Source organism: Lepisma saccharinum, chromosome 29, assembly GCF_977018435.1.
Source record: "Lepisma saccharinum chromosome 29, izLepSacc3.1, whole genome shotgun sequence".
Lineage (NCBI taxonomy): Eukaryota > Metazoa > Arthropoda > Insecta > Zygentoma > Lepismatidae > Lepisma > Lepisma saccharinum.
In genome coordinates, this window is record NC_139257.1 from 34,783,088 (window position 1) to 34,804,572 (window position 21,485).

General features: G+C 39.2%; 1 protein-coding gene across 2 annotated transcripts in view; it reads left to right on the plus strand.

Moving 5' to 3' along the window:
• Nucleotides 1–21,485, plus strand: part of Neurl4 (neuralized E3 ubiquitin protein ligase 4) — a 79,206-nt gene that overhangs the window by 42,928 nt on the left and 14,793 nt on the right. For both annotated transcript variants that reach the window (XM_083114931.1, XM_083114932.1), the window contains exons 16-21: nucleotides 1,875–2,019; nucleotides 5,903–6,029; nucleotides 7,631–7,772; nucleotides 10,549–10,715; nucleotides 12,984–13,283; nucleotides 14,363–14,521. In XM_083114931.1, coding sequence (XP_082971057.1) covers nucleotides 1,875–2,019; nucleotides 5,903–6,029; nucleotides 7,631–7,772; nucleotides 10,549–10,715; nucleotides 12,984–13,283; nucleotides 14,363–14,521 — 1,040 coding nt within the window. The remainder of the gene's footprint in view (nucleotides 1–1,874; nucleotides 2,020–5,902; nucleotides 6,030–7,630; nucleotides 7,773–10,548; nucleotides 10,716–12,983; nucleotides 13,284–14,362; nucleotides 14,522–21,485) is intronic.

The following is a 21,485-nucleotide window of genomic DNA, read 5'->3' on the forward strand; positions in this document are numbered from 1 at the left end:
GACCTTCTCTCCATACACAACATTTATTCTTCGATGTATTTTGGTTGACCTGTGTTGTTCCACATGCAAAAAGCAAATCACACCACGAATCTCGCGTTTGGCAGCAGCTTCTATTGTACTAGCCTTGGCTCACTACTCACCAAGCACTGAACACAGTGGCCGACAACTTAGTGTGGCATGAGCCACATGCGAAAGTTTATTTCTGTACATGCGCTGCAGTAAGCCATGTGCTCGTGTCAGCCAACCGGAGGTTGAATTCTTAATAGCCCAAGTGTGTACTGTGAGTGGTACATAAAGTTGACAATTTGAAATTGTAAAACTGTAAATGTAGCTTATTATATTGACATAATGTGTTTGAGATGTTTCAAATTATTTAAGTAACATTTCAACACCAAATACATTCCCCTGAGAAATCATTTAATTTGTGTAAGTCAGTGGTTCTCAACCATTTTCAGCTCAGGACCCACCTTGAAGAATATCACACTACATGGGATCCATAAGCATGGGCACTGGCAGAATAGGAGTGTGCACCCAGTTTATAATCATATTTTTGCTAACATCGAGTACTTTAAGAATCCCTCTTTTATGTTTTCTTAAACAAGCTACACATACTTCATTCTATAAAAGTAAATATGTAAATGATGTATGTAAATATGTAAAGTATGTATGTAAAGTAAATATGTAAAACAATATATCCTAGTCATTTAATGTAATAGGTTTTTAAGACACTTTAAATAAATTTTCTAGTCCAACTTCGCAACCCACCAAACGCTCCCTCGGGACCCAACAGTGGGTCGCACCCCATAGGTTGAGAAATGAAGGTGTAAGTTTTCCATATACCAGAATTACACATAATTTCACGAGATAATTATTTAATTACAAAATCCATATCTCTCCACAATGCTACATCAAAAATAAAAATTATGCATTGTGCATAATCGTCATTGGAATCTGTGACTAAATTTTAACTGTTACTATACAATACCGTATCGAACCGTGAAGTTCGTGGGATCATACCTAGAATGTTAACCAATTAATCAATGGGTGATGTAAGTTACTCATCATTCATCCTCTGATGAGAGCACTCGTCATTGGCATGACGAGTTAACGCTTGGCAACGCGAAAGGTACAGATAAATTAAGGAACTAAACTGCAGAAAAGACAATGGTCACTCGTTGGGTTTTGTGAACCTTTGAACCTGAATCATGGCTGGCTGTTAGGATAATTACCTGTCTATCTGATGAATTAGGCTGAATAGAATATACAAAGTCCTCTGTTGGCTTCTCAATTTGTCGACCAGAGCGTCGTCTCACTTCTGCCCTACTGCTCTCCTAACCACTTCTCCCTTCCCAACTCCAATCCAAAAGTCAGTTCCCTCTCAGCTTGTCTCACCTCTATATCACTAGGCCATCAAGCTCTTCCTCTATGCCGAATCATGTTTTTTAATTGCCACTATGCAAACCGCCGACTCCATAGGCCGAAGAAACTACCTGTTTCCTGAATGGCTCAGGAGGTTTGCATAGCACGACAATGTGCATTGTTTACATGCCTCAGAGGCTGAGACAACTGAGAAAAACAAGTGAATGCCCTGGTCAACATGAAGCATTCAGAGAGACTTTATAAAATAAACATATAATCTTAGGGATTGATACGATACCACTTGTATTGGTGAATGTCGATACCTGAAAAATATCCAAAAGTCAGGGAATTGAGTTTGACAAAATTGAGAAACTTGATTTATTATTTCATTATAATAATTATGTCACTACAAGGTGTTAGCTTTGCATTATCAAAGTACAAATACACATGACATGTAATCACATTAACATGTGTTTCAGCTACCAGTTAAATAACACTGGTTTCTCTTCTTTCAGACATTTACGCAGTTGTTGATCTCTATGGACAGTGTGCTCAAGTTTCCATTCTACATTCCCAAGGGCAAGAAAACAGTGTAACAAGCTCACAACCTGTGATCAGCCCACACCTAACCCTTCCGTTAGCCACAGAAATTACTCACAGGTAAGGTTAATATCAAGAAAGCTTTACTCAGTCATCCATGTTACCACATTCAGTGACTGATTTGCAAAAATGAGAGGTGAAAATTGTAAATTTTTTGTATTGTAATTGTAATTTTTAATCACTCAATGTTTCATCAGGAAGCAGTAGAGATGTCCTTCATGTGAATCACATGGTTAAAAGTACAGGGAGGTTATTTCAGTCGTTCACCGCCAGCGTGACGGCCGTTCGTCGGGCTCTTCATGCAACAGGTCCCGGCAAATTGCGTTCAGGAAGTCCGTAACAGAAACCGCTTGTTTTGTAATGTTTCCACTTTTCACAATTACAGTTACAATTACAATTGAAATAAGCACGTAACTTGTCGCAAGGATTGCAGGAAAAGGTGCCCTCGCAATTACAAATATTTCTGGCACCTTATTTCTGACATCTAATCTTAGATTAGTCATCGCTACTTTATTCTCAGTTGTCGCGACAGCGCCTGCAGCTTATCGGGGGTTGGGTGAGTTGTCAGCCGCGAGAGGGAGCTTCATACTGCACGTGTCGGCAGTGATGCCAACCGTAGGGACATGTCCCTACGCATAGGGACTTTTCACTAAATTTCGCCCGCGTAGGAACGTAGGGACAGATTTTGCCAAATGAGGGAAAACGTAGGTACTTTTTTCAATCTTGGTAAATTACATTTTATGAATTAGTTTATCTGGATACTTTAGCGAGGAGGAGAAAAAAGAACTAACTAACAGATCTCCATCAGAATTTTGGAACATGTTATCGGTTACCAAAAACTTTCAAGGCAAGTTCCTTTTTGAAAACATTTCCACTCTCGCGAAAATAGTGCTAACATTGCCGCATTCTAACGCGGAAACGGAAAGAATATTTTCAATGTTAAGTGATACAAAAACAAAAAAGGGAAATAAAATGGGACCAAAATTGTTAAAGAATGCAGGAAATACATCATCACCAACCAACATCTATCTCTTCACAGCAGCAGCATGTATGACTTCAAATAACATAATCAACAGTAAACGACTCAACGTTATTCATTAGGGGTGTGCTGGATTCTTTACTTTAAAAAGTCGTTAATTCTCGACGTTTTCTGCCTTGTAAGTTTCTGGAACTTATCGAAAGTTGTAAGTTTTTATTCTAGAAATGCAAAAACAATCACTTAAAGTGAAAATGACTTGTAAAATTCGAGATTTCCAGTGCTTCGGGAAATTTCGAACATTTCCCGTCCAGAAAATTTTCCGACTTGGTCGGGAAATTGCAAATTTTTCAGTCCCGAATGTCGGGATTTAAAAAAATTACCGTCCCGATCCCGTCCCGACCCAAAAAATTCTGTCCAGCACACCCCTATTATTCATTAAGGTAAGAATTTACAATACCGGACCCTTCTGTAATTTCTATGCTACGTCTTATACTCACGAAATAATTATTCGTGATTATTTATCTCAAGTTAACATGTTGGGGTGAGGGGGAAAAAATGTTCATTAACGTGTAGAAGTTGTAAAATAAGCTTTTCAATTCTCGCAATGATTCTCCGTATACAAGTATGGTAGCCATATTTGTTGATATGAACAAATTAAAATTAGTTACGCTGTCTACAGCGTTGCCACACTGTTGATTTCATACTTGGAGAGCATGGATCGTGTAAGAATGGCGGAAGAGAACAGTAAAAAAGTTGTTAATGTTGTACAGATTGTTAGGTGGAGTGTGCAGGAGGATATCCGTGGGCTAATTAATAAACTTATGGATTTCGGTATATTGTCCAAAGAAGGTGCTTACATGTGACAGCGACAATCACGATGTAGAAGAACATGTGGAGTGTGGACTGATTTGATTACAGGTAAGTTTGGCAACAGTCATCGTTCGTAAAATTGCAGGATACGAAAATGGCGTCTTCGATGATGAACGTTTGCCGTTAAAGTGATACGAAAATAAGATTTTTTATCGGTTCGTAATCACAATTAGCTCAAAATGATTCACGGATAGCCCCATTGACCATTCTCGGTAAGGTTAGGTTATGATAGGCAAACATAGTTAAAATTTGGGGTCGTAGTAATATCAGGAATGTATATTTCGTTTTTTAAGTATTGGAAACACTAAAAATCTTCCGGTAAATTATGAGCAATCGTGCCGATCGCGGACCACTCAATTACACTTATTATGCAATTTCTACACGTGACCCCCAAAATTTTAACTTCAAATTCGTGATTAGGAGGCCTCAATTAGTGAGTATGCGAAATATTACAAAAATCGGAGAGGGGACCTGTATTGTAAATTCGCTCCTTCATTAATTGTGGAAGCACCGAGCAGAAAAATTTAGTAAGTAAATGTGTTTATTTTATTTTCTGTTTGCATGCTCATGAGGTGGTGTTTTTTTTAGTCACTTTACTTGGCGTAGGGATATTTGGTAAGTTGTTGGGACGACTACGTCTGTAGGGACATTGCCGAAAAATGGTTAGCAACACTGTCGGCTACCAGACGTAGTGAGTGTAAGCTCATGTTCACTTCTGTTTACGTTTATCAGTACGCGTGTTGTTTATACTGTGTTATTGAGTTCTTGTGCTATTCAGTGCTAGTGTTTTATTGTGTGCCAATTGTTATTTATTCGTTAATTATGCCGCTAAACAAATATAGTCTTGAACAAAGAGTTCTTATGTACGATTATTACGTGAAAACGAACTCTTGCAGAAAAGTGGCCAGGCAATTACGAGAGACAGGATCTCTTGAACCTAAGAAACGTGTTGTATTGCTGTTGAAGAAGGTCATTTTCAACATCTCTTATAACACAGGAGGTTAGTGATCATCATTATTATTACTTTTAAATATCATTTTACGCTTTCGGTTTGCTTTATGCACCGGGATGCTGTCTTCCCTTTCTGACAACTGACGATAAAGTAGTGATGTCTAATCTAAGATTTTCTGTCAGAAATAAGGTGCCAGAAATATTTGTATTTGGAAGGACACCTTTTCCAGCATCCTTGCGACAAGGTACGTGCTTATTTCAATTGTAATTGTAACTGTAATTGTGAAAAATGGAAACATTACAAAACAAGCGGTTTCTGTTACGGACTTCCTGAACGCAATTTGCCGGGACCTGTTGCATGAAGAGCCCGACGAACGGCCGTCACGCTGGCGGTGAACGACTGAAATAACCTCCCTGTACAAGGATATGATAATTTTATAACGGACTGAGTACAACAATGTGTATGACCAATTTTGTCCGTAGTTTTGGTTCGTGATTGATTGACTTTATTTTACTTCGCTTCTTGTTCCACTTTTGACTAATTTGCGAAGGTAGGGATGACTGATGATATGATGAAATTGATGAATGGACATTCACAAACTTCCATGCCCAGGCCAGGATTCGAATACGGGACCCCTGGAGTCGTAGCAGATGTGGTAACCACTCCGCCACGGGGGTTAAGTCTTGTTTTCAGATCGGTTCACTAGATGTCACTTGTATGTACAGTCACGGACACTTCTGGACAAATTGTTGTTTGTATTTGGAGTGGAATATTCACCCACTAATATCAATAAATATTTTTGAACAAATTTTAATTACAATTTTCAAGCATTGGTATCGATATCGGTGGGAATTGGTAATAGTATCGGAATCGGTCCGGGTATTGGTTCAATGTGGTATCGGCTAAGTTTTGGTTGCTTTTGTGTATCAAGGAAAAGAAGAATGAAATGTTTTTCACTGTTGTTATACACTTCTGGTCCTTTTTATAACGCCTGTTGATAATTTAATTTACCATAATTTTAAGAACTCTTTTCTGAATCCTGTTTATATTCTGTTAATATTCAAAGTAACTTTTTAAGATCAGAATGTCATGTTGTATCCTGAATGTAACCTGCTTCTTAATTTAATGTAACCTTCTTACAGGTTTAGTCCATGTTGTGGTAAAAATATAATTCTACGAAATAACAACACAACAGCATCTCGCGTGAGGAATTTCAACCATGGACTTGTTTTTGGAGCCATCCCTTTAGAACCAGATGAGTTCTTTGAAGTAAGCCTTTTCTTATTTCAGTTTGTCTTGTGTGTACTACAAATTTAGTTCCCATAGCGATATAAGTTATGCTGAGAAATATCTAAGTTATGATAGAGCGAAAAGTTGACTTCGTATTGTTGTACATGTCATGAATATGCACTTTTTTCATGTTTTAAGCATTAATTTGGTATACTTGTGCTGGCCAGAATTAGGAATAATAAACTTCATTTGAATACTGTGCAAAATATTATGACCCACCTGTCATTGGCCCAAGCGTGATGTATGTTATGTTATTCAGAGGGCTAGTTACTGGTGCATATTTACCATGCGATCCAGATCCCTTGAGATATTATGCTCTTCCGCGGACTGACAATAATGTCTTATTTTCCTGTCAAAATTACACATGGAAAAACAAATCAGTAAAATTTGTACCGTAAATTTCACAATACTGTGTACAAGTTTCCAAGACATCCTACCCATCCAGTTTTCGCGCAACTACCATCCGGTAACGTGAGTTTTATGCAGTTTGAAGGGACATAGAGCTCTAATTGTGCAAAAACTGGCTGGGTAGAATCTCTTGGAAACTTGGGAGATGTTGGTAGGTTGAGGTTCGATGCTGGGGTTTTTGTATGACATAATGGTGTGGCCAGCCTTGTCACTGGTGAACTGTGCTAAAAGATTGAGACTCATACGCTACTGAGGCACACTGGACGAGAAGAGCTGGTGTGATCCTTAACTAACAGCCTGTAGCAGTTACTTGACTGTCACCTGCTACGACGTACTTTCATCTCGTGAACCTGTATTCACACGCTTAAAATGAGATGCAACTATGCACGATCTCACTGCAAACTGTCTGTTATATGTTGCAATAATAACCTCAACCGCACCTGACTTCCATCATGGTTTAAACTCCCAATTTTTCTCCCAAGCCCCGAAAACTCAACCTTTTCCTAAGGCCACCATTACTACAGACCGTTTTTCCCTGACACTCCACACGTCCACGACACTCTCTGTTCCCAATCACTACAATGAACTTGAATTACATATCTTAACTACATAGCATGCGTCTGTATGAGCGCACAGGTATAAACACCAAGTTATTAGTGGAAACTGATGCAATATTTCCCTGTACTCTTCCACGGGACAAGTCAATCCCCCCCCCACCCCGCTTTGTCAACCTTTTAATGAAACAATCTGTATAAAGCTTAGCCTGAACAGATAGAGATAAATGCCTTTAGAAATGCTAAATGTACACAGCATTGTTGAATTTACGGTACGAATATTACCGATTCGTTTTTCCATGTGTAATTTTGACAGAAAAATAGACATTATTGTCAGTCCCCTGGAAGAGCATAACATCTCAAGGGACCTGAATCGCATGACAAATATACATCAGTAACTGGCCCTCTGACCAACATAACATACATCACATTTGGGCCAATGACGTGTGTGTCATAATATAATACTTTACATTTATATTTTAATGTGTTAAAGCTTAATAAAATGGCGTGGAAAGTTATTTGAAAACAGCTGGAAAAGTAGAAAAGTCTATAGAAATAGAGTAGATTTTGAAAAGAAGAATCTATACTCATTTAAAAAATATATTCTGTATGTTATAGATACGATTGAAAGAAGTTGCCAATCAGTGGTCAGGATCTCTTCATATAGGTGTCACTACTCTTCCAATATCAGACACCTTTCCTTCGGCTAATCTTCCTCCGTGCATAACTGGAATAACAGCCGACACGTGGTGGATAGGAGGTATGATTATCATCATCATTATTTGTATTATTATTCCAACAGCTTTACAAGTAAGATTGTCCTCTTTTGCATTTGTAACAATAGTACATTTATCTGTTATGTGCCATGCCTTGTCATGATATTCAAATGATCAGTTGACACAATATTGGCGTGATTTGTGTCTTAGCTGTTTCATTACTTTAAAAATATCACATATGCCTACACTTTGAGTAGTAGTAGTAATAGTAGCATAATATAATAATAGTAATATTTTTGTTGGCAAAAACGACATGTTTTTTATAGGTAACTAGCTGATTGCCCAGCATTGCCCGGGTATTTATTTTTCCCAATTTTCTATTAGACAGGAATATAATGAATTCTAACTATAGTGTAAAATGAACTTGGAGTTGAACGGCATTGGGAGTGTCACTATTCATCTCAGCGGCCCTGCTATTGATTCCACACTAATATCTGTCCTTTTACATGTCACCTCCTTCCCACCCCCACCCCTAGGGGTGCCAGGGGTGTCTTGGAGTTGAATGGCATAGGGAGTATGACTATTCATCTTAGCGGCCCCAAAAACTATGGATTTCACACTAATATCGGTCCTTTTGCATGTCACCCCCTTCCCACCCCCACCCCTAGGGGTGCCAGGGGTGCTTTCTATTTGAATGGCATAGAGAGTGTCACTATTCATCTTAGCGACCCTGACAACTATGGATTCCCCACTAATATCAGTCATTTTACATGTCACCCCTTCCCACCCCCCACCCCTAGGGGTGTCTTGGATTTAACGGCATTGGGAGTGTCACTATTCATCTTAGCGACCTCGACAACTATGGATTCCACACTAATATCGGTAGTTTTCAATTATTTTTACAGGTCACCCTTCCCACCCCCACCCCTAGAAGTGTCTTACCTGCACAGTATTTCTTTCCAGATTGTAAGTCATATATATACCAAGTTTGGTCTTCGTGAATGTCACCAATTAGCGTAGAAATTCCGAAAACTATGGATTCGACACTAATCTATGTCATTTTTGACATTTTATTTTTCACCCCCTCTCACCCCCCATCCCAATAGGTGATGAACTTGGAGTTGAACATCATGGGGAGTGTCACTATTCATCTTAGCAATCCCGAAAACTATTTATTCCACACTAATATCGGTCGTTTTCGATTATTTTTACATGTCACCCCCCTCCCACCTGCACCCCTAGTATTTCTTTCCAGATTGCAAGTCATACGTGTACCAAGTTTGGTTGAAATCGCTCTAGGCGTTCGAGAGTTATGCCAGAACAAACATATACACACATACATCCATTTTTTTGTAGATGTAACGTAAAGAGAAGTTAGAATGGTATTGCAGTACCTGGCGTTATTTTGTGATAATATCTTAATAAATGTAATAAAATCCAAACATAGGCAAGCACCTCAGTGGTCAACTGACAATTTTGACCCAGTGGTTCCAGGTTCGAGTCCCACCCTAGACATGACTGTTCCTGGTGAGTGTGTCATCATTATACTCATCTTACCATTCATTCTGATCATCCGAAGTAGTCAAAAGTAGCGGAAAAGTGGCACAGAATGAAAAAAATATAAAACCAAATTTTAAGTATAACCTTTAGTCCCCCGCCGTTGCATATGTGCAACAAAAAAAGTATGTCCCTGTCAGCCGCGGTTGCATATGTGCAACAAACAGCTTTAGATACAATTATCGAGGGTTTGCCACACTTATATTTGCATATTGAGGTTGAAACACTGACAGTTCGGTTCGGGAACATGTGTTTATGAAAATTCCAAATCCCCCCCCCCCTTTCTCGGAATATGTCACGTGTTTGCCCAAACACGTGTTGGCTCTTGACAGACACAATGAATGCTTGGTATTTACAATGCTGGTTTCCTTCAAGCTTCCAACGCTGTGATTTAGTACTGATAAGGCACACATTCTTCTTTGTGTTTAGACCTGGTGATCCAGCCGAAAGTAGTGGGGGGGGTCAAGGAAAGGGTGTATTGGAAGAGGTTTGCCGGTGTCAGCTTTCTGTCGCCTCTATGTTAGAAATGCAATGAAGCTTGACGATAGCCAGAGGCGCCAGAAGCGTGAGTCTATCCACAAGTAGAGACAAAACAAACGATTGCAAAGGCTCTTTTTTCCCCTCTGTTAGGAAAGGCATCACCATAAACATTTCGTATCATATAACAGCTCATCGATTTTCCTAACACACAATCGTTTCCTAATGCAAATTGGCTAAAATTTGCTAGAGTTTTACCTTTTGCCTTATTATTCAAATTATATTGCACCCACGAACATGAATCAAGTTTTATTCTGTTGTGGAAGGTCCATTCTTTTAAAAAAAAATCAAAATTTCCGGGTTTCTCCCCAAAGTAGCTGGAGAAGAGGGGGCAAACTCCACATTTTCATGCTTTTTTCATTGAAATTCGGGGCTTGCAGCCACCGCCCATAAACCCCCCCCCCCCCCCTTCCCGCGGTTGGGGCATCCAAATTTTACATGGTTGCATGCACCGATGTATTACCTGCAAAACAAAAGTTATCCAAAGTAGATTGGTCCCATAGTGCCAGAGTTATTACGATTTTTCTCCATTATGTATACGAATTCAAATTTCACGCTCAAAGCCTCGGCGACACTGGGCTTACTTTCGTCAGACGGCGCGGCGTACTAAAGGATAATATTCAGTTTGCTTTTTTGTCTTTTGTAACAAAGAAAATTTCACATTGGTTCATAAAGAAAAATCCCATAACAATTTTGTCTTTTTCTTATCAAGGCGTGTCTTTTCAGGATCTCAAGTGAAGCGCAACAATGTCACATTGAAAGTCAATTTTTGTCCGAGCCTTGATTGGCTAGCTGCGGGCGACAGGATAAGCTTGAAGCGTTGCTTGGATAGTTCCTTACGAGTCTTCGTAAATGGGGAAGACTTGGGAGTGGCCATAACCAACTTGCCAAAAGTAAGTTTCACCTGAAATTGTTACTACTTTCTTTCCATCAGCTGGGAGGTAGAAAACAAAAGAGGGATCCGTCCATACTAACCAATCACTGGTTCCTCGACCATTTTTAAAATATATTATTTTTTTTGTTGAAACCCTATGCAAGAGTAGTTCAAAACAGGCATTATTTCTTTTTTATGTGACTTCGTTTTAAAATGGCAGCCTTTTTTATTTTATGGTTTCAGTCATTTTTGGCCTTTACAGAGAATTGCAATAAGTTTAGTAACTCAGCTAAGCTCTTTAAAAATATTTGTTTTCCATTTTTTTTTTTTTTTCAAAATTTGAGCCCCAGATTGGGGGACCTACTAAAAATTTTGATATTTACAGAGTACTCAATGAGAGTTGCCTGTAAATAAAATTTTGAGTTTGATATTCCGTGAATAACAGAGTTACAACAGAGAAGAGTTGGTCAAAAACAGCCTAATGCCCAACTGCTGATACTGGTATCAGTATTGGCTCAGTTCTAATATAACTTCATGAAACTTCAAGGAGTCTTGTTCTACTTAAAATCTGATTTATGATGTGCATTTTAAAAAAAAAAGGCCGAATTTTTATAATAACAGACTGGCAACAGTGATCGAAGTAACACCGCTTAGTCCATTGGCGATTCAGCAACCATAGTTTCACTAGTCAGCTGTTCGTTATCGTGTGTGTTGGAGCATGTTAAAATGGCTGGGTACATACACAATCTCACCAGGTGCAATGTCCGTTGCTATGATTTGATTTCTTCACTCCAAAGATCAAAATCCTGCAGCATGTGAATGCAAAAGTTCAAGAAAATCGTCGCTTCACCATTAGCTCTCTCAGCATCAAATTTGTAGAGGTTTCACAATGAACATAGTTCCACATTGTAACAGACACATTAGGATATCGGAAATTGTGTGCCAGATGTGTCCCCAAAATGTTGGCAAGACATTCACAAAACGAACTGACACACATCGGCGCGTGCATTTTTGGATCGCTACAACTGAGAGGGTGGTGATTTTTTTTACCCACAGGTGACGAAACTTGGATTTCTTATTTCAATGTCGAGTCCAAATCTGTGTTCTGGGAGAAATGGGGTGTGTTTCTGGTGGATTTGCGGAACCAGGGAAAACAATCACACCGCAAGCGTACTGTGAAACTCTATACAAACTCAGATGTGCCATACAAAACCGACGACTGGGAGTGGTGCATTTAGGAATTGTGCTTCTCCATGACAACGCCAGACCACACACTGCTGCCCTCACTGTTCAGACGATTCAGAAGTTCATATGGGAATATTTTGATCACCCCACATACAGTCTGGATCTTGCACCATTTCCTGCCACTAAAAAAGTGGCTTTCATCTACACGATTTGAAGAAACTGAGGTGTTGACTTGGCTGAACTCCTGATGGTGAGTTTCTATACAGAGGGTATAAAAAAACTTGTTCCATGGTACAGAAAGCGCTGGGAAAATAATGGTGACTATGTTTAAAGAGGAAGTGGATCTGTACATGTTTGTAACCACTAATACAGTGTTGCTACACTTACATTCTTGTTTGCTATAAAATATTGGCCCTTTTTTTTAAATGCACCTCGTATATTACTATTCCTTTATTGTAATATTAATTGTTATGAGATTGACTGACTGAAACATTTATAATCAGAATTACAAACACCTTTTTATTGCACAACAGAAAAGAAAGAAAGATGCAAGTGAGAAATAAATGTCATTCAGCAAACATTCTTAAGCACCTTGAATAACTCTTTGTACTCTATTATAATCAGAGCTGCTAAAATACAGGGTGTCCAAAAAAGTCACACAACCGAAACTTTGAACATGCATAACTTTTACACATAAAGCGATAGAGATATTTCACTTATACTGGATGTTAACTTTGTCTATCTGGATATTTTTTTTTAACATTAAACGCATGAACATTCAGTAAACTGGAAAAGTTTCTAAGCTGTAAAAATATTTTTGTATGTGAAGTAAAAACAAACATGAATAAAATGCAGCTGTAGAATTGTTTGCAAAACTTTTCAATCTGTATCGATGGTCTGCGTAAGTACAGACTATTTATAGGGTGAATTCAATGGAATTCAATGTCCAAATGAAACAAAAGATTTAAAATTTACCGTACAAGTAACTAACCTACCTATCTTTATGTATGTTCAAAGTCTCGGTCGCATGACATTTTGGACACCATGTATATGCCATTGTGTGCTGTATAATCCATATCTCAACTGACTCCATTATTTTCAGCGTGTGTTTCCAGTTGTAGACCTGTATGGTAGTACAGAGACGGTAGCCATTATAAGCACCAGTAAGCCCCACTGCTCTCCTAGTCAAGAGTCCCTCCATTCTAGTCGATTGCAAGATTCTTTGGAAGTTCTGGATGCCAAAACGCCTAGCAAAGAAGGAACGTGCACATTGGAATTCCACGAGAACCATGGCCGTAATATTCAGTTATCCAATGAGAATCAGTCAGCAAGGCGAATTGCAAGTTATAACCAAGGTGTGATTGTATCTGCTCGACCTCTTCCCCGGGGACAACTTTTCCAGGTAGGTTGTTTATTTTCATTAATGGATTGTAATTCCTATTATTGGGGGTGGGCACTATATTGTAGTTGGTTAGCACACCAGATTTGTAGTAAAAGAACAGGTTGTTGTAAATGAAATCGTTCACCAGAAGATGAGAGAAGAGGTTGGCCTCCCAGATGGTGCAGTGGTTGCGTCGTCACCTTGATACCCGGTAGAGGAACAAGTGGTTCAGATCCTACTTTAAACTGTAGGTCCAGTCCCAATTAGCCTTACTGTGCATAAAGTGGACTTAAAACACCAAATCAATCAATCAATCAATGAGAGAAGAGGTACTCTTTCGGAACATTAGAAGAAACCTTAGGCAATAGATAACATCTAATTAAAATTACATGTTCATAAAGACAGTTGTCACTAACGTTCAGAGCATGACATGTTACTGTAATCTTTTAAATTTTTTATGAGAAAAGAAATACAAATTACATAATATATTTACTAAAGGCAGACACATTTTAAGACAATTTTCACTTCTTAGGAAGATTTCGGACCAAAGCAACGAGTATCATGTGTCACATGAAGACCCAACTAATCAAATGTAGGCTTACATAGCATGTGATGTCGCTGCAGTGTGAAGGTGTGAAAGTTCCTTGTACACAATGTATATTTCCTGGGATTGAAAAATGTTTATCACCTGTTCATACTTTCATGTGATATTTCAGTTTGTGAAAATCTTCATGAGAATGTTAAGTCAAAGATTATAAAATAATATGTTTATCTTACACATACATATTTTCATCAGAAGAGTACCAGTGAAGATTTTTCATGTGTAAGAAAAAAATGAGATAATTATTTCATGTAACCTTTGTACATAGATAGGACTTAAATAATGATATCACCATGCCTCAAAATTTAATGTTTGCTTGAATAAAATTAAATTTATTCATGTTTTTCTTTCACTTAGTCATTCTTTGTCGTGCATTTTCATACGTGGCCATTTTTTTTTGTACATTAAGGTAATGGTTGGCAGTTTTAAATAAGTTGGTTGCAATAGATAACATTGGCCATAGTTTGAATTGAAAAATGTACTGTTCATTTGGTTACAGGTACGAATAGACAAATTAAATTCCCGATGGACGTCATCTCTACTTTGTGGTGTAACATGTCAGTCCCCCGACAAAATGCATTTTCCTCTAACTGCATTGGGATTTAAGAAGAATTCGTGGATCATATGCAGTGACTGTGTCTTTCAGAATGGGGTGAAGGTAAAGTACATGAAAACTGTTATAATCTTAAAATCAGTGTATTGTTTATAATTAGGCATGCTCTTCTTTGCATCAACTGTGTGAAGTCATTTCAGTCACCAAATGTGGCAAGACAACTAAATAAATAACGAATTAAGGGTAGTCATTAAGGGCATAAGCATTTATGATTACAAAGAACACTTGTAAGTGTCACGGAAATCTAAATTAGAATATTTTGTTTTTAAAATTGTAAAAGAGAAATACCTTGTACAATTTCAGCTTGGCAGGGATGGTCAATATCTGAAATTAGATATCAGCAAGATACAGTAAAACCTCGTTAATTCTGACCACGATAAGCCGGACTTCGCTTAATCCGGACAGGCAAAAGGCCAGAGAAAAAGCAGAATGCAAGGTTTTAAATGGGCTAGAGGTGAACAAGAGAACTTCCCAAAGAAAAGGCAGTCAACCACTGATGAAATTCTGTTTCCCGCAGACTTTGTACTGTACTGTATAGTGTATTTTGGCCTATGCCCTTTAAATACACCATAATAAACATGTTTTGTTGCTATAAACTGAGTTGTAATGCACTTTCTACTGTTCTTCTAGTTTATTTCAGTTAATCCGGACTTTCGTTAAACCGGTCAACTTATCCCCCCATTAATCCAGATTAACAAGGTTTTACTGTATTGCCATTTATGATATGATACAATATTGTATTTTTCATATTGTGATATCTCTGATATATCATTTCCATGAAATATATGTAATCTTGGTGATATGTACAGGGTGATTCATTTGCTACTAGACCCTAATAAATGTGAATACCTCTACAAATAATGAACGTGCAGTAAATAGAACCTTATACTTTCAGAAAGGAAGGAAATAAATTCAGCCGTCAGTGAGTAACAATGTGTTGCCGCAACAAAGAGTAGCATGATAATGACCTGCCACATTATTGACATTTATGCTCCTCCTTTCACTTGAAGTTGTCACTCAATACTAAACATTGGCTTCTGTGGATACAGGGTGTAGGGCACAGTTACTGCCGCACAAGTTTGTTTTCAGTTTTTGCTTGTTGTGTGAGATTAATGCAGAGGAATGGGTTACACATATTTGTCATTGCAAATATGCAGCATCGAGTATGACTGCTTGAATGACAGTGTAGGACATTTTCAATGCCTTTTGTAATGTGGACATGTTTATCATAATTGAAGCTAATATGTTGCATTTGGGATACTTGCATTTTCCAGGGCCTTTTAGCAAAAAAATCACCCTGTATATAGTCTCAATGATATATATTGTATTTGTCTCCATATACAGGGTGTCCCAGAAATAGGTGGCATAACTTCAGGAGTGTGTTCCTTACATGTAAACAATGAAAAAATCTTATATGAACATAGTTCCGGAAATGTTTGGTTTCCGAGTTATAGGCTGTCATAACATATGCTCACTGGAATTTGTCTATCTTCCACAGGTGGTTTATTGTAACACAACCAGCTATTTGATGAGTGGTACGTGCTGAGTGGCTCTTGTTGAGACCATGTACACCAATCAGGAACAAGCAGATATGCACTTCATGAATGGTTTGGCAGATGGCAATGCTGTAGAGGCCTGTCGTTTGTACCACGAAAGGTACGACCACACCGAAGATGCCCAGATAGAAAAACATTTGTGAGTATCCATCGCTGCCTGTGTGAATTTGGCAATTTTGAACCTCGTGTTGAAAGAGGACAACCTTGATCTACGACTCCTGTGCAAGAAGAGGAGATTCTGGATATTGTGACTGCAACTCCTGAAATCCGCACACGAAGGTTAGCAATGCAAGTGGATATTCCTCATTTCACTATCTGGAGAATATTGTGAGAACAACAGTTGTATCCCTACCATCTGCAACGTGTACAGGCATTATCACCAGCAGATTACCCTGCACGTGTTGTGTTCTGCCAATGGTTTTTGCGGCAATGTGCTACAACTCCTAACTTTCCTGGGCATCTTCGGTGTAGGTACCTTTCGTGGTACAAAGGACGGGCCTCTACAGCATTGCCATCTGCCAAACCATACATGAAGTGCATATCTGCTCGTTCCTGATTGGTGTACATGGTCTCAACAAGGCCCAATCAGCATGTACCACTCATCAAATAGCTGGTTGTGTTACAGGAAACTACCTGTGGAAGATAGACAAATTCCAGTGAGCACATGTTATGACAGCCTATAACTCGGAAACCAAACATTTCCAGACCTATGTTTATATAAACTTTTTTCATTGCTAACATTTAAGGAACATGCTCCTGAAGTTATGCCACCTATTTCTGTAACACACTGTATAGGGTGGTGCATATAGTATCTACTTTCTACTTGGCAGAGACCCAGGTTCGAGTTCTGGTCGAACCTGCATTTTTCACTGGAAAATTTCTATGTAGTACATCTCCTGTGTGTGCCTAATCTTCAATTAGTATCTACCTTGTTTGAATGCAGGCACGCGTGCACTGGAATTGCCCTTGCTTAACCCGTTACAAGGCCAGCAAACTGTCTGCCGGTTCAGACACGAATTGCAGCAGTGTGGGCATTCATCGAAACGGGTTTCATTCTGATTCTGCACACAGTTATTGGATCGCCATTGTCTGACCCACTTGATTATGCTGCGCCGCTCTGGGGATCCTCAATGGGGCATCGCAGTACCCACCGTCTCTCCTGCAATTCATGGTTGCAGCTGCCTCAGCATGGGAGACAGATCCCTGCACATGCACACCTAAGATGAGTTAGGCTACCAACTTACATTGGTAGACACAATATGCACCACTGCTACAGCATGTCTACAGTATACAGGGTGTGGGAGAAATAACTAGGCATTGAAAATTTACTTTAGTTTTTGTAATATTTAAGCAATCTCAATGAAATTTTCTGTACATACATTATGGAATAGGATTACATATGTGCCAACTTAGAATCACTGTCAGCATCCCCCAAATTCCTCCAATTGTTCCACAGTGCAGGATTTTGTATTGTACACTTCCTCCTTTACCCAGTCCCACAGGAAAAAGTCACAGGGTGTGAGGTCCTTGCCGTCATCTCAGAATATTGTGGTTCAAAGAGGCCCATACAGCAAGTACAAAGTGTTGTGGCATGCCTTCTTGCATGAAAACAGATCACCAATGTTTCCCAGCAAGATATAATGGGCCAAACATGCCCTTGCAACATTGTCATGTAGCATTCGCCAATCATGGTGTCATGCAGAAAATATGGACCTACGACTCTTATCGGCTATCATATTGTAAAATTCGTATGCACATATGTAATCCTATTCCATAATGTATATGTAATGTATATGGCAACACTGGTTGGCAAGGTAAACCCGGAATATTGGATCAAACAACAACCAGTATCATTGTGTGTTTGGCTGTGGTAGCGGAAAGGTGAATTTCACTCTAAGTTGAATGGAGTGGGGTGTATACGAGAACCGTGTGGCAGTAATTACACTGCACAAAGTTGGCAAATCACCATCGGACATTTTCAACACCCTGAAAAAGCTGATTATCAGCAGGATGTTTGTGCATCGGACCATCAACAGATACTGTTACACAGGGACAATTGAGGAGCAACCCAGGAAAGGTAGACCTGGCAGCGTGAGGAGCCAGAAGCTCGTGAAAGCAGTGGCGGCGCGGATTCGACACAATCCTGTCAGGAAACAAGCAGTGATGACTCGAGAGCTGAACATTTCAAAAATATCGCATGTGTTCCGAAGTACTGGCCACTTCTTCACTCCACAGCTTAAGGTCCAGAGGACTCCTTCAGCGTTACGCAAATGGTGGCCACAGGAGGATCCTTTTCACGGATGAAAAAATCTTCATGATTGAAGAGTCTTACAATCATCAAAACGACCGTGTTTATGCCTCGACATTCCAGGAAGCTCGTGAAAACACGCTACGGATCCTCAGAGGACATCATCCCGCCTCAGTGATGGTTTAGTGGGGGTGTTCGTACGTTGGCACAACTGACCTCCACTTCTGTGAACATTGTGTGAAAACATCTGCAAAAGTGTATGAAGCGACAGTGTTGGAGCCACTTGTGAAATTGTTGACCCGCACCATGTTCAACAATGTACCGTGGAGCTTCCAGCAGAACTCAGCACTGGACCACAAGGCAAAGACCACACAGGAGTGGCTTCAGAGGAATGTGCCTGATTTCATTGCTCCGGCTGATTGGCCCTCCAGCAGCCCCAACATCAGCCCATTGGACTACAGGTTTTGGTCCGTTTTGGAGGGCCTGGTCTGTAGGAAGAGGCATCCACACCTTGCGAGTCTCAAGCGTTCTCTTGTGAAGGCAGCGGCGGACTTTCCCCTCGAGACCGTGCGTGCTGTGATCGATGACTGGCCTCAGAGACTACAGACCTGTGTGAAGGCCATTTTGAACAGTGATTGGTACTCTGTGTTGGCAAGACCTGTACCTTTGTAACATCCAAATATTAATGCATTAGCTTGCTCACTGTGCCTGTAGTTCATTATTAACTTTGTAACAGAATTTATGATATGACTAGGTACAGAAAGTTTCATTGAGATTGCTTAAATATTACAAACTACTGCAAATTTCCAGTGACTAGTTACTTCTTACCCACCCTGTATATCTCATTGTCTGACAATGTATATCTTCACTAAATTTATCATGACAGCAATGTGTATAGTGTCAACCAATTTAGCATCTTATGAAATGTGATTGCAACATTAGACATATCATTCTATGGTTGCCATATTGAACTTTTTTAGTTTTCAAAGATAAAGGACTGAAATTCAATATGATAGTATCTTACACTAATGTGAATGCAATTAAATAGTTAAATTTTAGAGAACTGAAATTTTGTGCAGTATATGTTATGCTAATTTAAATTAGACTAAGTACTTAAGGGCATGCGATACAGCCTTCACGGGACTCTTCCCAAGCTCTTCCGTCCATGGCAGTGTGCCAACTTAGCTCTCTTGGAGCCAGATCTGGCTCTTTCGTGCACTTGTTCGGCTGTGAACTGGGATGCCCACCACCGTGCCCCACTATGATGCCATCACTTGTTCCGGTCCACATAGACCAACTTTTGTCATAATTATACATTTTGCACATGATGTGATATTGTTATATTGGCTGCGTCGCCCCACTCGCTCTTATCTCCCCAGCTACTTCTTTATTTTCGATTTCATACGACCATCGGTGGATTATTCAGATGGGTGATGCTGCCGGATCTAGATGTTGAAAACTTAGAATAAATTGTCATCAATTTAGAGTTAACGATAATATCAGTGCCTCCACCCCTTTGAAAACTAACATTACCCTAGGAGGCACTTTATCCAGCCTTCATAAATCTAGCTCCAGGAAAGTCAGTTTTAACTCCATTTACGGTTTTAGTTATTTTATGCACATCAGGTGTGGCAACACCTCCAGGAGGCAAGAAGAAAAGCATTGATCATATGGGAGTATGATTTGATTCGTTCTCTTGGGAATATGAAACTTTCGATGGAATAGAAAAAGATGTCAACGGGAAGAGGGCAGTTTGAAGATGCATTTCACCAGCGGAAAAGTCGAAACTTCCATTTGATTAGCCGGAACTTGATGTTGAAGTTGATTCCCTATAAGAAATACATGGGATTCCAAAAATTCTTATTCATCATATTTTTCAAACATCGTGTCCAGCTTAATAATCAACATAAAAGAAACGCTTCCACTTGCAACATGGAGAGAGATTCATACTCTTGGATACACCCAGGGTTTTTTTAGTAGCAGTGCCCATTTGGGCGATATTGAAATAAATGTACAATTGGTGCATAACTGTATCTCCTCCCCTTAAACAGTCGTTGTAGTGAGCTGTGCAAAAACCAATTGATCTTTATGTGGACTGTGAGTACAGTACCATTGGCACCTGGCTGTCATCGAGCTTAGTTCTTGTTATTGCCATACAAACAAAAAAGACTTATACTGTCAAATGCCATGGAGCCAGATATTCTTGCGGTTTTCACTTACTTGCATTTCACATAGGTGAAGGTTAAGAATGTACTATTAGAATGGATTTTTTTAAATTTTGTAGAATAAGTACAATTTTTAAATCAAATTTGGGATTTTTTATACTGCTTTTGATCCCACTATGTGGTCACCTTTTGTACCAAAATTTTGATATTTCTTCACTATCGATACGAGGGTCACTATTTATATTTTGAGCCTAACAATGAAAAAACAGGAATTTGGAATTGAAAACTGCTTTATTGTTTTTTGAGGTATTTTCCTTTATGTTCAATACACTTTTGCATTCGTTCGAACCATTTGTCAAAGCAGTTTTTCCAATCTTCTTGAGACACCTCCATAATATGGTTTTTGAACGCATCAACAGCGTCTTCCGCCGACGAAAATCGTTGTCCACGCAATTTATTCTTGACGTTCGGGAACAAGAAGAAGTCATTGGGTGCCAAATCAGGACTGTACGGCGGATGACCCATCAATTCGATTTTTTGACTGTTCATAAAGTCGGTTGTTAGATGAGATGTGTGACAGCTGGCATTGTCTTGATGAATAATGATCCGACGGCATTTGTTTGTTTTCCGTATTTGACCGAAGACCTCTGGCAAACAAATTGTTGTGTACCATTCAGAGTTGACCGTTCTACGTTCCTCTAAAGGCACAGTTGCCACATGACCAGTTTTCCCGAAAAAACAAGTGACCATTTGTTTCGATGTGCTTCGAGTGCAAACAACTTTTGTTGGATTGGGTTCATTTTGAAACACCCATACAGTCGACTGCTGTTTACGTTCCGGCTCATATGCATATATCCATGTTTCGTCACCTGTTACAATCTTATATACGTCTTTTGAAGAACCACGATTGTATTTATTGAGCATTTGTTTGCACCAATTGACGCGAGCGTCTTTTTGAGTTTTTGTCAAATTGTGTGGGATCCAACGAGAACATACCTTTCTCACAGCTAAATGATCACGTAATATTTTATATATGCTGG